Here is a 15,783-nt window from a genome sequence, read left to right as displayed (position 1 = left end):
ATGGGAGCAAGATGGAGCGGGATGGGAGCGGGGTGGGAATGGGATGGGAACGGGATGGGAGCGGGGCACTGAGGGGTAGTTGTGGGTGTTGGGAAACACTTGGGGAGCACATGGGGCAGTTGTGGGTCTGGGGCAGACTGGGGTGTCAGCTGGGAAACAGTTGTAGGTCAGGGAGATCTCTTGTGGGGACGTTGTGGATCTGGGGAGTCATTTGGGGGTCACTTGGGAGGCAGGTGTGGGTCTGGAGAGTCACTTGGGGGTCACTTGGGAGGCAGGTTTGGGTCTGGGGAATCACTGGGGGTCAGTTGGGAGGCAGTTGTGGGTCCGGGAGGCCACTAGGGGGGCAATTTTAGGGCTGAGGGGATCATTCGGGGGCAGTTATGGCTCTGGGGGTCACTGGGTAAACACTTGGGGGGCAGAGGTAGGTCTGCGAGCTCTCTTGGCGGACAGGTGTGTGTCTGGGGGGTCACTTGGGGGCAGTTGTGTGTCTGGGCGGTCACTTGGGGGCAGTTGTGGGTCTGGGGGGTCACTTGGGGGCAGTTGTGGGTCTGGGGGGTCACTTGGGGGCAGTTGTGGGTCTGAGTGGTCACTCGGGGGGCAGTTGTGGGACTGTTGTAGGTCTGGGAGATGACTGGAGGGCAGCTCTGGGTCTTTGGGGTCACTTGGAGGGCACTTGTGGGTCTGGGATTTCATTTGGGGGACACTTGGGGAACTGTTTTTGGTCTGGGGGTCACTAGGGGGTCACTTGGGAGCAGTTTTGGGTGTAGGAGGTTACTTGAGGGTCACCTGGGGGGCAGTTGTGGGTATGGGGAGTACCCACAGAGCATGAGGCTTGGTTTAGAGAAGCCTCACTGCTCATCAATGAGGTTGCAGTAGCAGCAGTGTCTGTCTCAGGCATTGGAGTAGCCCTGTTGCTGTGGCTGGCACTGCAGCAGCTGCTGGGCTTGTTGCAGTGGCTGGAATAGCTGCAGTGTTTATGCCTGTTGTTGCCATGTAGTAGCCACAGTCCCAGTCGTAGGGATTGCAGTAGATGCAAGGCTTGTGGCTGGCAATGAGAAGACGCAGGTCTTGTGCCTGGCAGTGAGAAGCCACAGTGCTTGTGGCTCGCACTGGAGAAGCCTCACTGCTTGTTGATGTGGTTGGAATACCTGCAGTGCCCATCACTGGAGTTGTAGCAGCCACAGCACCTGTCCTTGGCATTGGAGTAACCCATGTGCCTGCTGCCATGGTTGCAGTAGGCACAGTTCTTAGGGCTTGGGTTGGAGAAGCCTCACTGCTTGTTGATGGCGTTGGAGGAGCAGCAGTGTTTGTCAGTGGCGTTGGAGAAGGCACAGTGCTTCTGGGTAGGGTTGATCTAGGCACTGCGTATGTTGCAGGCCTTAGAGTAGCCCCATTGCTCCTTCCTAGAGTTGGAATAGCTGCAGAGCTTAAAACTGGTGGTGGAGCAACTGCAGTGCTTCTGCCTGGGGTTGGATTAGTCACAGTGCTTCTTGATGTGGCTGGAGTAGCCACAGTGCCTGTCCTTTGCATTCGAGTGGCTGATGTGTCTGTCACAGTACTTTGAGTACCCGCAGAGCATGAGGCTTGGTTTGGAGAATCCTCACTGCTCATCAATGAGGTTGCAGTAGCGGCAGTGTCTGTCTCAGGCACTGGAGTAGCCCCATTGTTCTGGCTGGCACTGCAGTAGCTGCTGTGCTTGTTGCAGTGGCTGGAATAGCTGCAGTGTTTATGCCTATCGTTGCCATGTAGTAGCCGCTGTCCCAGTCACTGGGGTTGCAGTAGCCGCAGGGCTTGTGGATGGCAGTGAGAAGCCGCAGTGCTTGTGGCTCGCACTGGAGAAGCCTCGCTGCTTGTTGATGGGGCTCCAGGAGCAGCAGTGTGTGTCACTGGCGTTGGAGAGGCTGCAGTGGTTGTGGCTTGCACTGGAGTAGCTGCAGTGTTTGTGGGTGGGGTTGTCGTAGCCACTGTATACATAGCAGGCCTTACAGTAGCACCATTGCTCCTTCCCAGAGATAGAGTAGCTGCAGAGCTTAAAACTGGTGGTGGAGTAACTGCAGTCCTTGTGCCTGGGGCTGGATTAACTGCAGGGCATGGTGAATTGGGTTGCACCAGCCACAGTGCCTGTCCTCGGCGTTTGAGTGCCTGATGTGTCTGTCGCTGTACTTGTAGTACCTGCAGTGCTTGTGGCTTGGGATTGAGAAGCCTCACTGCTTGTTGATGGGTCACAGGTGTTGGAGAGGCTGCAGTGGTTGTGGCTGGCACTGGAGTAGCTGTAGTGCTTCTGGTAGGATTTGCAGTAGCCACAGTGGTTGTGCCTGGGGTTGATCTAGCCACTGCAAACATTGCAGGCCTTAAGAGTAGCGACAGTGCTCCCTCCTAGAGTTGGAATAGCTGCATAGCTGGAAACTGGTTGTGGAGCAACTGCAGTGCTTGTGCCTGGGGTTGGATTGTCCAAAGTGCTTCTTGATGGGGCTGGAGTAGCCACAGTGCTTGTCCTTTGCATTCGAGTGGCTGATGTGTCTGTTATGGTACTTTGAGTACCCGCAGTGCATGTGGCTTGGTTTGGAGAATCCTCACTGCTCGTCAATGAGGTTGCAGTAGCGGCAGTGTCTGTCTCAGGCATTGGAGTAGCCCCGTTGCTGTGGCTGGCACTGCAGCAGCTGCTGTTCTTGTTGCAGTGGCTGGAATAGCTGCAGTGTTTATGTCTATGGTTGCCATGTAGTAGCCACTGTCCCACTCACTGGGGTTGCAGCAGCCGCAGGGCTTCTGGCTGGCAATGAGAAGCTGCAGTGCTTGTGCTTGCACTGAAGAAGCCTCACTGCTTGTCGATGGCATTGGAGGAGCAGCAGTGTTTGTCAGTGGCGCTGGAGAAGCCACAGTGTTTGTGCCTGGGGTTGATCTAGCCACTGCAAACGTTGCAGGCCTTAAGAGTAGCGGCAGTGCTCCCTCCTAGAGTTGGAATAGCTGCATAGCTGGAAACTGGTGGTGGAGCAGCTGCAGTGCTTGTGCCTGGGGTTGGGTTGTCCAAAGTGCTTCTTGACAAGGCTGGAGTAGCCACAGGTCCTGTCCTTTGCATTCGAGTGGCTGATGTGTCTGTCACGGTACTTTGAGTACCCGCAGTGCATGGTTTGGAGAAGCCTCACTGCTCGTCAATGAGGTTGCAGTAGCGGAAGTGTCTGTGTCAGGCATTAGAGTAGCCCCATTGCTGTGGCTGGCACTGCAGCAGCTGCTGTGCTTGTTGCAGTGGCTGGAATAGCTGCAGTGTTTATGCCTATTGTTGCCATGTAGTAGCCACTGTCCCAGTCACTGGGGTTGCAGTAGCCGCAGGGCTTGTGGATGGCAGTGAGAAGCCGCAGTGCTTGTGGCTCACACTGGAGAAGCCTCACTGCTTGTTGATGTGGTTGGAATACCTGCAGTGCCCATCACTGGAGCTGTAGCAGCCACAGCATCTGTCTATGGCATTGGAGTAGCCCACGGGCCTGCTGCCATGGTTGCAGTAGGCACAGTTCTTAGGGCTTGGGCTGGAGAAGCCTCACTGCTTGTTGATGGGGCTGCAGGAGCAGCAGTGTGTGTCACTGGTGTTGGAGAGGCTGCAGTGGTTGTGGCTTGCACTGGAGTAGCTGCAGTGTTTGTGGCTGGGGTTGTCGTAGCCACTGTATACATAGCAGGCCTTACAGTAGCACCATTGCTCCTTCCCAGAGATAGAGTAGCTGCAGAGCTTAAAACTGGTGGCGGAGTAACTGCAGTCCTTGTGCCTGGGGCTGGATTAACTGCAGGGCATGTTGAATTGGGTCCCACCTGCCACAGTGCCTGTCCTCGGCGTTTGAGTGCCTGATGTGTCTGTCGCTGTATTTGTAGTACCTGCAGTGCTTGTGGCTTGGGTTTGAGAAGCCTCACTGCTTGTCACTGAGTCTGGAGTAGCCACACTGCTTTTTTTGCCCTGGTTGGAATAGCAGCAGTGCATGTTGCTGGAGTTGTAGCTGTAGTGACAGTCCTTGCCATTGGAGTAACCACAGTGCCTGTTGCCATTGTTGGTGTCACCGTAGTGGTTGTGGCTGGTGCTGGAGTAGCTGCAGTGCTCGTGGCGGGTGTTGGAGTAGCCGCTTTGTCTGTTGCTTTGCTGTCAGATCTTGTCTCTCCTCACTGCAGAGCATGAGAGACTGAATCAGCCTTGCTCGGGGTAAGTGCTAATCAGAAACCACTATACAATCGGTGTGTTACCAGCGTTATCCTCAGACTAAAGCCCAACCTCACCACTGCCCCAGCTACAAGGAGGAGATATAACTCTTATGAGGTGTCCCTCTGACACCTATTGCTCTCCAAAGAACCCAGAAACCAATCCCCACAAGCCCCCCAATAACTGCAAAAGTCCCCCCAAAACACCCAACCTCACCAAACTCCCAAATCCCCCAAACCCCAAAAAAACCACCTGCTCTCCGCAAAACCCAACCTGCCAAAACCCCCAAACCCCACACTCCCCCCAAGAGGCACCCCCAGCTTACTTGCCCAGCTGCTGGCTCAGGCTGTGAGGGTGGAGGGCGGCTGTCTCCTGGGGCAGTGGATGTTTGCAGCCAAGGGTGGTTGAACACATCGTCCAGGGATGGCCTGTCGCGAGCTCTCATGGACAAGCACCACCTGATGAGGTGCTGGCATTCTGGGGAGAATCCGGGAACTGCCGCTCAGTTGCAGGAGGCTCCTGCCTACCTTGTGCCACCGTCCGCAGCGCCCAGGCCTGGGTGCGCTCAGAGCTGCACCCAGACCTCCTGCTCCATGACTCGGTTTGGAGGAGAGCAGGATGGCAGGACATGGGCCACCTCCTCCAGCTGACCAAGGGAGATCAGCTGCCACCCCCTAAACCCCGAACTTCCCCTGCTGCTGCGAAGCCAGGTACCTACCGACAGAGATCCGGCGCTGGAAGAAGAGCTGCCCGCTGACGATGTCCTCGCAGCACCGGAAGGGGAGGACCCCGCACACCATCTCATACAGCAGCACGCCCAGGGACCAGATCGCCGCCGGACGGCCGTGGTAGCAGCGCCAGCGGAACCACTCCGGCGGGTAGTACAAAGGTGTTCCTACAACAGGATACGGGCGTACCTCATTAGGCAGATGCCGCCTGCTCCTGGATTCTCGCCCGCGGATCCCCAGGGATGCAGGGGCTGCACCGGCGGCGCCACGGACGTGGGGACGCACACTCGGTGTGACCCGCCACCTCGTCATCAGCACGTGACTCTTGTTCACAAACTGCCCGGTACGGGAAGCACCCTGGGCTGTGGGCTCACCGCTAAATTTGGTGTAGACCGTGTCCCTGAGGAGGGTGCTGCAACCAAAGTCAATTAGCTTGACCTCTCTGGTGGCCAAGTTGATGATGATGTTCTGGGGCTTGATATCCCTGTGCAGGACACCGCGGCTGTGGCAGTGCCGCACAGCCACCAGCACCTGGAGGAAAATGCCCCGCGCCAGATCCTCGGGCAGGAACCTCCATTTTTTGATGAAGTCGGAGAGGTCCTGCGATGGCTCCGGACGCTCCAGAACCAGCACAAAGGAGTGGGGCAGCTCAAACCAATGGAGGAGCTGGATGATGGCACTGCAGCCGGAGCGCACCTTCCTCAACATGGCTATCTCCAAGGGAATGCGAGTGCCGCTGGGCTGCAGGGGGACCACGGCACTGTCAGCAGGGCCGATGCTGGCCCGGGGCTCCTGTGCCTCCCTGCCTGGGATGCTCTGATGCCCTCCTGCAGGTGCCCCCCGCAATCCCCAGGGATGCTCTGGTGCACCCCTACCCGGCCCGTGTCCCCTGGTGACTCCACACCCACTCCCCTCTCGCTGTCCCACTTTCCCCCCGGCCGGCCCCACCGGCTCACCCCCACCCGCTCTGCCCCGCACTGTCCCGGTGGCCCCGTGCACTCACCCGCTCGCCCCACGAGGAGATGCGCTCCCGAGCCACTTGTTTGATCGCCACCTGCGAGCCAAGGGCAGCGCTGGGCTGAGCTGAGCTGAGCTGAGCCCCGCCGCCTCCCCGGCCCGCCGCCGGGCCCGCCCTTACCGGGCTGTTGTCACACAGGCGGAGCCCCGAGTACACGGACGCGAAGCCGCCTCTCCCCAGCAGCGGTCCCACGCGGTAAAGCCGCTCGAAGCTCTCCTTGTCGTGCCCCGTGCGACAGACGCGGCCGCTGTCGCTGCGCGCGGGGTCCCCGCCGGCCCCCACCGGGCGCTCCGGGCCGAGCGGAGCCGCATCATTCCCGGCCTTTCCCGGCCGAGGCTCCGCGGCGCGCCGCTCCCCGCCGGTCCCGGAGCGCAGATAGGCCGACGGGTCAATGCGGGTCAGGAGGAGCACGGGCACCTTGCCCGACCGCGCTGCCGGTGACGGCACCCCCGCAGCAGCACCGCGCTCCGGGATCTCGGGGGTCGCGGCTGCCGGGAGGCTGCGGGGCGGGGAGGGAGCGGGCGCTCCGCCGCCGGTCCGCGCTCCGCCGCCGGTCCGCGCTCCGCCGCCGGTCCGCGCTCCGCCGCCGGTCCGCGCTCCGCCGCCGGTCCGCGCTCCGCCGCCGGTCCGCGCTCCGCCGGGCACCTGCGGATGGTGGCGGCCCCCGGCCGGCCCCAGGCGGGGCGGGGCCTGGGGGCGGGCCGGGGAGCGCCAGGGGCCGGCGCTGCCTCGCCAGACCCAGACCCAGCGGCGGCGGCTCGCCCAGCGCCGCCACTGCCAGTACCGGGAGAGGGGAGCGGTGCCGCGAGCCCCTGCGGGGGGACGCTGGGGGGACGGGGGAGGCACCATCGCGGGGAGCGGCGGAGGGCGGGCTCCGGACCGCCGAGAGCTGCCGCCGCCGCCGCCTCACCTGGTGCTGCTGCCGCTGCTCCTGCCCAAGCCGCTGCCGCTCAGAAGCCGCTGCCGAAGTCGCTGCTGCTCAAAAGCCGCTCAGAAGCCGCTCAGAAGCCGCTGCTGCCGCCGCCGCCGCAGCCTCGCTGTCAACGGCTCTGTCCACGCGCGGCCCGGGCGCCCGCTGCCACCGGGCGGAGCGGCCGGCGGGGGGGGTCTCGCGGCCGCGGGAGCCCGGGGAACGGCGGAGCGGGCCCTGCCCAGCCCCGCGGCCGGGCTCGTGCGCCCCCCGCCCGGCAGCAGCATCCCCGCGGCCGAGCCTTTGGAAACTGAACCTGAGCCTTGGGACCCTGCGAACGAGGCTTTAGAACTGAAACCGGAGGCTTTGGGAAGTCACAAGGAGGCTGCAATTTACTGCTTATTTTATCCCCTTTTTCCTTTCCACAGAGGTGGATTGAGGTGAGATTGTGATGAACACATAAATGTATTTGCTTTCTCAAATCATAGGTGTGCTCACGTGCAGGATATAACTGTACGAGTTTACAATAACAGAAACAAAACACGCTAAAGATACCAGACCAGACAACAAGTTAAAAAGGTTCAGATCTCTTGATCTAAATGGAGTCACATAGCAAAAGAATTTGTAAAGGTAAGAGAAGGTGGGGGGTGAAGCTTGGTATAAGGAAAGCTCGTGCCTGGAAAACATAGGGTTAAAGTACTGTTTAGCTTAACTTAGGCTGTAGAAAGAGAACAATGTTTATGTTGTAAGTCCGTGGGATGTAGTGGCCCCACTAAACATGAGTTAATTGTTTCAGGCTAGTCTTCTAAAGTAGTTTTAAAGAGCAATGTTTGTGTTGTAAGTCTGTGGTGAGATAACAGGCTTTAGTGGCCCCACTAAACATGAATGGGTTATTTCACACCATCCTTATCAGTTAGTTTCAGACAGAGCCTCCCAAGGCTCTGCTAGCTTGGGATACTCCTTGTCTGCCCATCCTGCAACAAATTTTGCAGGAAGGTCACACTGTTTTAAATCCTTGCTATTTCTCAGAATAATTACAGATATAGCTGGTTGTGTGGTTGCTGGGGGGTCCAACTGTGCCAGAGGTGAAAAGTACACCGTGAGGAAGACTGCTTACTTCATCTTGAAGAGCCCTGCTCACAAGAGGAAGACTGTTTACTTCATCCTCAAGCTCCCTGCTCACAATCACCACAGAGCAGTGCACAGGCGCCAAGAGGAGGAGACTTGTGATAATAAATTCTTGAAGCTAGTTATATTATCCCCCTCCTCTATGCGGGAATTATGAATATGCATGTAACTAATGTAATACTGAAAGTATATAAACCTGTACCAAATGCTAATCCCTTGCGCCTCTGGCTGCGGTCACGCGCCCAGCGCTGTCGCTTTTGCTTTCTTGCCTTTGTCCCTCACTAAACCCTCGTTACCTCGTTTAGAGGAGTGAGTTCGTATTTCACAAGCTCTCAGGAAGCTCTTCCCTGTGAGGGTGCTGAGGCGCTGGCGCAGGGTGCCCAGAGGAGCTGTGGCTGCCCCATCCCTGGCAGCGTTGGAGGCCGGGTTGGACACAGGGGCTCGGAGCAAGCTGCTCCTTCCATGTGGAAGGTGTCCCTGCCCGTGGCAGGGCTTGGAGCTGGAGGAGCTTTAAGGTCCCTTCACCCCAGCCCATCCGGTGCCTCTGGGATCCCATGGGGGGCGGCTCCTCCATGAGGAAAGGCCCCGCCCCTCACGGGGGTCCCGCTGCCCCCCCTTCCCCGCCCACTGCCCCGTGCGCATGTGCCGGAGGCCGGACTAGAGGTCCCAGCGTGCCCTGCGCGGGGGAGCCGTGCGCTGATTGGCTGCGTCGGAGGCGGGCCCAGGGCGTGAGGCGGAGCTGCAGCCGGCAATGGCGGCGGCCGAGCGGGAGGAGGTAAGGGTGAGCGGGCGCGGCGCGGGTCTGGGGGGCGCTGCAGAGCCCGGGGAGCGGGGCTGGGGGTCTGCGGCCCCCCGAGGCTCTGGGCAGTGGGGCCGGGCGCTGCGGGGGAATGCGGGGGGCGGGTGCGAGCGCTGGGCAGTGGGGCTGCGAGATGGCTGGGAGTGTGGGGTGCTGCGAAGCCGGGGCATGGGGGGCTGGGAGCTGTGGGGGTCCCGCAGCTTTCCGGCCCTGGGGATGGAGCGGGGCTGTTGTGGGGGGCCCTGGGGGCTGTTTCCCCCCGGGGGGGAGGTGCTGCTGGGGCAGCCGATCCCCGGCACCCGGGGGGGGAGGGGGTGTGCTGAGGTGTCGGTGACTCTGAGCCGGGTTTTGGCTCCTGGAGCGGGATGGGGAGCAGGAAGGGAAGGATGAAAAACCCGAGGGTGGAGATAAGAACAGTTTAATAACCGAAGCACAATGTACTAGTGCTGATAATAGTGATAATGATGATAAGGGACATAACAAGAAGAGAGAAAAAAGCCACCCCAATAAACACAAGTGATGCCCCATACAATTGCTCAGCACCCACTGAGTGATACCCAGCCCGACCCGAGCAGTGATCCTTCCCTTCCAAAGAACTCCCCCCAGTTTATGTACAACTAAAACGTCAGTGTGTTGTCAGCATTGCTCTCGGAATAAAGCCAAAAGGCAGCAGAGCACCAGGTACTAGAAAGCAAAGGAGCACTGTCCCAGCCACAACCAGGACAGTATCCACCCCTTAGTCCATACCATTTATGTCATGCCAGGCCTCACACTTCCCACTGTCATGACTTGGGGCTCCATCTGCCATAGCAGTGTCTCCAGGCAGGAAAGATGGATGGTGTGTGGTGTTGGGTTGTTGGATGCTGAAGCCAGTTCCGATTCCATCACTGCGACACTTGTCCGGTTTGATCAAAGTCCATTCTTCATTAATGGTGGTCAAGGCAGTCAGGTTCAGATCTTCAGACCCACAGCGGTGGGGACAGGGGCCGCGAGGTGTCCCACGCAGTGATGGGTGTTCAGCCACCATGGAAGCGATCACGGAATTCAGTATTACACAGCATCATAACACATGCTAACTGTCCTGCCTCTGGTTACACCTCCCCTTACTCAGTTTCGTACACCCCTTCCTCTTACTTCTTTCTTTCTCTCCTTTTAGGGTTTGATTTCATAACTCTCTGGCAGGCACATGGTACCCCAACTTACTGCTTAACTACAGCAGCAGTTTGCACCGGCTTAGCCCCAGTCCCAATATTGCAAAGTCTTAGTATTACAAAACCTTAAACCTTAATATTGCAAAGCCTCATCCCAAATGTGCAAACCCAACAGTGTTTCTCTCTCATGTGTGATTTTTCCCCTTAGGGAGCCTGTCATTTTCTTTTCACAGAATCATAGAATGGTTTGGGTTGGAAAGGACCTTAAGATCATCCACTTCCAATTCCCCTGCCGCAGGCTGGGACACCACACGCTAGACCGTGTCGTCCAAGACTCCGTCCAGCCTGGCCTTAAACACTGCCAGGGATGGAGCATCCACAGCCTCTCTGGGCAACCTGTTCCAGGGCCTCCCCACCCTCACAGTAAATGCAGTTGTTTTCATCATTCAGAGAATCTTTTTGGTAAAGGATCAGCGCAGCTTACAGATGGCATCGCTAATGGCACAGCTTCTAAGTACCCAAGTTTGGATCATTAATTCTTTCATCCACCTTGGAGCAAGAGTAGTCCTAAAGCATTGCTGCCTGGTTCTTAGTTGTTCTCAACATGCACCAAGTAACAGAAAAGACCCGAAGGAGAAGCTCTTGGGGTTTTATTTCTGGTGTTTAGGCAGTGGCAGTAGAGAGGAGACTGAGAGGTCTGGGAGCAGGCAGCTGTAAGCACACCTTCCTGGGATACCTGCCGAGTGGCTTGCTTTGCTTATCTCTGTTTCCCAGTGGTTTTAAATCCTGAATTGTGAGAGTTAAGTGGAATTACTTGAAGCAGTTCTGCAGACCTGGTTTTAAGAGTCCTCACAAGGTCTGTGTGTATCAGGAGGAGATGGAATACATTTTGTTTCTTTAAGCAATGCGTAATAAGCATGATTTTACTGAGCTCCAGCAAAGCTTTGAATTATTCTGATCTCACCGTATAAGGAGTTGTCCCATGCATACGCTTTGGCAGTGATTTGGTCAGGGATGAAGGTCTTGTATGCACATCCCATCCCTAACTCTTTCAGTGATTACTGTTTCCTTAAAGAGTATCTGCAGCTACCCATGTGGTTGCGGTACTGTGAGAAGTATCCTTTAGTACTTAAGTACCCCGCAGGAGTCGAGCAGAGTGTCTCAAAGCAGTTCTTAAGGCTCCTGTTGTGTAGAGCTCCTCAGTAATTTAGCTAGGCAAAGAAGTCTGTCTTTCGTGGAACTGATTTTGGACTCAAATGTACTGTGTGATTTCTCCCATCTCTAAACCTAAAGGAAGGTGCAGAACCAGTAGATAAAGGTGACGTACAGCTGTGTAGGAGGACTGACCTACTCTTCCCTTTGGAATGAAACCAAGGATTTGGTGCAGCAAAGAGCAGGGCAACATAAATGAGTATGTGAACGTCTGTCCTTATCTCTCTCTTTTATAAACTCCTCCTCTCTCTGTCTTACCCATAGTTTCTGTCTTTTTTTCCATTGCTTTCCATTCCTGCTTTCTTTTGGTATTTTGAATAGTTCTTAAGAGATGCTTCCTGGACTTCTCCATGAAGAGTGGTGTGCTAGCTGTGGCAAATCAGACTACCTTCAAAGATGGAAGAGGGAAAACAAGAAACGTAACTGACCTCAGGGGAACTACAAAGTAGGTTTTACCTTTCTTAAGTGCTTGTGTGTTGGATTCTGAGACTGTGAAATAATTTAGGAATTGAAAAACAAAGATCAGAATCTGTTGTATCAAATGGCTGAGGGTACCCAGACGAGACTTCCTGGTAGATGGTTTCTGTGCCTGAGCACTTGCAAAGTTCCAGTAGGGAAACCCAGCACTGTGGTATGCAGAAATGAGCAAGGAGCCAAAAGCTTTAGTGTTCCTCAGAATGACTGTCAGTTTTGAAAACATTCCACTTGGTTTTCCTAGCCAAAATTAATAGCAAGGAAAGTTAAAGGAGGTTCAAATTGAAGTCTTCATGCAGCAGGACTCGGGCCAGCCAGTGATGGCCTCAGCTCTTCCTTCCTACAGCAGCCTTCCTAGTACTGTGGATTGTCCTAGTACTTTTGCATCTCACCTCATCAGCACGCTCCTGTTTTTAGCACACATCTGAAGGTCAAAAGGCAACGTCCTGGGCTCTGATGCCAGACAGCACCTCCCTTGCAGATGGACAGCAAGCATCTCCAGTGCTGGGTAGCAACCTGCTACTCTCCATCCTCAGGCAGTCTGGAGCACAGGGGTACCTTTTCTTACCTCTGGATCTGAGGCTGCCGCATTCTAGCACCTTCCCAGCAGTGCTAGCACCCGCACCTTAGGAAGTTTCCTTCTTCTGGCATCTACAACTACATTGTTTGTTCTTTGACAAGATGATTCTTCATTTCTTCTTAGGAAACGTTAATATGGGCAAGCACTTTGCAGGATAGGAAAACAACTCCAAGAAGTCCTCCTTTTGCTTCACTGAGCAGTTTTCTGCTTCTCTGCTATTAGCAGTCTTGTCTTTTCTCAGCAGCATCAGTAATATCCTGGATGCAAGATCAATTAGAGTAAAAAGTTTTGAAGACTATGCTATTTCTTGGTACTGGATTTTAATGTAAGATTCTAATGGATAATTTTATGTTTTTTCCAAACTCTCTATGGAATGTGTAGGGAATTGAAGAATTGACCACGTACGTGTTTGTTACCAAACCTACTTTTAAGCTTTGCCGTAAATTTGTTATGGTTCTGTATGTGAGGTAAGGATAGCCCAGCATACATGCATACAGTATGGTCTGGAGTAGCTTTTTAATATCTTACCAGGCAGAAAGCCAAGAGGTGCTGCTGTCTTCTGCTGCAGGACCCATCTGCCTGGTAATTCCAAACCTAAAAATTCTTGATTAAGAGACTTTCAAGCCAATTGCAGTTGCTAAATGTCATGAATATCTATATAAAACACATCCCAATTTCCAAATTGATACTAGCAATATGTAGTTAAATTCATTGTAATACACAAATCCAGTGCAGCAGGAAAAGCAACTCAAAAAACAAAAACTACTGAACAGAGTTAGCTTTATCTTGCAATTATTACTCAATAACGAGCAATTAGTAAAAATGCAGCACCAAAACAAAAGAAGTAGCTATTTTGCTGCAGCAGATCTGTGAGTATATATGCCTAAATGGCCATTCTCTCTCGATCTGTTACTGAAATCAGACTTACAGTGAAGATTCTCTCAAAGGAGATGCTGCTCGACAGATGGGCTGGAGAGAGACTTGACCATTTTCTGAACAGACTTTCTCCATACTGAAGCCAGTTTCCCCATTTCAAATAGGATGCTTTTATAAGGGATTGTTGTTACTTTTAAAGTAGTTGGGTAGAATTTTCCTCACACTTTTCACCAAATGACAGCATGCATCCAGTGATTTCTGGGCAAACATATGAAAGTGCCAGAGTTTGGGTGATGAGAGTGAAGGCCTGATGGTGAAAGGAGGTGGGATTAAAAATCTAATATGGAATTGCTCTGTTCTTTTTATCCTACTCCCAAAGAACTGCTGCTTTCAAGGCTCAGTTTAAGGGAAGCACTCTATTAATGACAGTTGTTACCATGTATTCATTCAGTTTTGGTGTTACTAGAGCAAATCTGAAGCTCACCGTAGATAAAGGTATCTTACTGCCTTGAAGAAGAGAGTCAGGAGCTCCAAAATGACAGTGCTTTTTTGAGGAATACAGTCTGAATTTCAAACAAGCCATTCAGAAAGGGAACACGCATCATGCTGGGAAGCCTCTAAGGGGCTAGGACTTAAGCCCAGTTTACAAAGGTTTAACTAAATAAACTGATGTTCTTTTTCTTGTCCCTCTGCCTGTCTGGCTTAGTTTGCCCGAAACATCCGGTTTTGATTGTTTGTGGTCAGGCTGACCCGTTTGTTATCTTTAGTCACTGGCTAAATAAATTGGGAACGTTCAGAAGAGAAGTTCCTGACCACAGGGAAGAAAAGGGTTTCATTTCTTTTGTGGCTGTTCTAACACAAAATTCTGATGTAACACCTCAAAGTTCTAGAGAAATGAAATGTTCTGTGAAGCGTCTAAGCTGGATCTTTGTTGGATGGAACCATTGTTCACACTGCTTTATTTGCATTGCTTTAGAAGAAACCCGCTGAGTAAAGGCCTTTTGCAGTCATTCTTTCCTTTCTGACTTGCTTTCTGGGAGTGAAATGAAAGCAAATGTTTCCTTAGCACAGACTTGATAAAGACACTGGAGATGTCCATCCTAGGGGTCCCACTGATGGCTCTGAACAGGTTCTTTTTATGCATCACTATGCCCTGATCATTTTCTTCTCCGATGGGTAGAAAGGATCACTGGTTTTCCTCCTAAAATGAATTCTTTTTTTTTCTAGGAAAGCTCCTCAAATGTTACTTTCCTAATATTGTTTCTGTGCAAGCAGGGATTTTAAATGGAGGACATAAACCAGTAACCTCCCCACACCCAGGTATTTCTCCCATTTAAGTTTGTGTGCTGTAGACTAGGCCATGGCCTGGAAAAGGCAGTGAGTTGGTCAGCCAGTGTAAATGACCAAACCAGACGTGTGCTGGTCCCATTCAGGCACCCTGAGAACTCGGTGTACGCAGACAATTCTGGCTGTGTCCAGATCTTCATATATAATCTGTCTGTTTCTAACAGCAGAGAGCCATGAGGAAATATTTCATAAGGAAGATTTTGAAATACATTTTTGCAAACCGTTCTCCTACACGAGACGAAGGGACCCTCATTTGGAGTAAGAGGTGAGCAAGAAAGATGCTCACACTTGTTCTCCCTGGGTTTCTGTTTCTTGTCTTTCTAGTGGGCTGTTCGTTGCAATGATTGTGAGCCTGCTCTTCCTTGTGTTATTGAGGTTCACAGCTGGGATTCTCTTCTGGATTTTCATCTTTGGCGTGACTGGAATTATAGGTTATGGTAGGTGTAATCCTCCAGCCTCTGAGGCTGTTTTTCCTTATTGCTTGATTTTGGGCAAGGAAAGCAAGTGATTACATCAGTTAAATGCTGTAGTTGGGAGAACTAGTGCCTAGGTTTAGACTCAATTAAATGAGAAGGGCCTAAATGGCAGCAAAGTTTAGTAAGAATCCAGCTGTGCTGATACTTAGCCCCAGATGTAGTAACCCGAACTATTTACCCCAGTGTACTTAGTCCACTTTGACTTGTACTGATCTTTCTTATCTGTAGATGTGATGTTATAGCTGGCTAGTCTCGCAGTAACGCGTGTTTAGTTTTGCTTCCCCGACATGCTGAGGACAAAACGCTTCACTTGTCAAAGATTTAAATAACCCCAGCCTTGTCTTTGCACTCTTCAAAAACGCTCATTTGATATTGATTGATTTTTAACAGGCATCTGGCATTGTCGCTGGGAGTACGACCATCTTAAAGGAATACCTGGATCTGAGCTCACTGTTTCTGGTGCTGGATTCCAGCCAGACTTGAGAGTGCACCTGCAGCTGAGGCAAACATGGTTAGCATTTAGTAAGTGCCCTTTAAACTTGGTATCCGTTAAGGGATGTTCAGAAGATTCAGTCGCTGTCTTGCTACAGTTTCTGCCTTGTTAAATCTCCTCCTCTGCATATGTTGCTCATAGAAGTAATCAGAATTCACTTTCTTTGTATAGTACAAAAATCTACCTTTTCTGCAAAGCGACTAGCGTATGTGTAAGGGGCCAGAATGCAGTCGCACTAGTGATGAGAGTGAAAAAGGCTTGTGTTCCTAGCATTCTACTTCCCGTGTGTTCAGTCTTCACAATGGGGAAGCAGAAGGCAAGAACTAAGTCCCGATGAAGATAAGGAGGGGCATTTTTGTCTCTCAGTCTGTTTATGCCCCCTCCTGGAGGGCCCCAGAAATGAGACGAATAACT

At 53.2% G+C, this 15,783-nt stretch overlaps 1 protein-coding gene and 1 long non-coding RNA gene across 2 annotated transcripts in view; both read right to left on the bottom strand.

Moving 5' to 3' along the window:
- The window catches only part of LOC133270201 (uncharacterized), a 378,511-nt gene that overhangs the window by 307,648 nt on the left and 55,080 nt on the right, over positions 1–15,783 (bottom strand). The gene's annotated exons all lie outside the window — the stretch shown is intronic.
- On the bottom strand, positions 4,523–6,325 carry LOC133270199 (serine/threonine-protein kinase pim-1-like; the record flags this gene model as incomplete). The annotated part of the gene is given in 7 exon segments (XM_061455193.1): positions 4,523–4,559; positions 4,561–4,654; positions 4,896–5,072; positions 5,280–5,646; positions 5,909–5,959; positions 6,044–6,145; positions 6,245–6,325. Coding segments are annotated over 7 exon segments (909 nt in total), but the record flags the coding sequence as incomplete, so codon positions are not given.

The sequence above is a fragment of the Pezoporus flaviventris genome, unplaced genomic scaffold (genome assembly GCF_033815535.1).
Source record: "Pezoporus flaviventris isolate CSIRO_AGI_PZ_B2104156 unplaced genomic scaffold, CSIRO_AGI_Pfla_v1 ptg000019l, whole genome shotgun sequence".
NCBI classification, from domain to species: Eukaryota; Metazoa; Chordata; class Aves; order Psittaciformes; family Psittacidae; genus Pezoporus; species Pezoporus flaviventris.
This window is presented reverse-complemented; position numbering and strand designations above follow the sequence as displayed.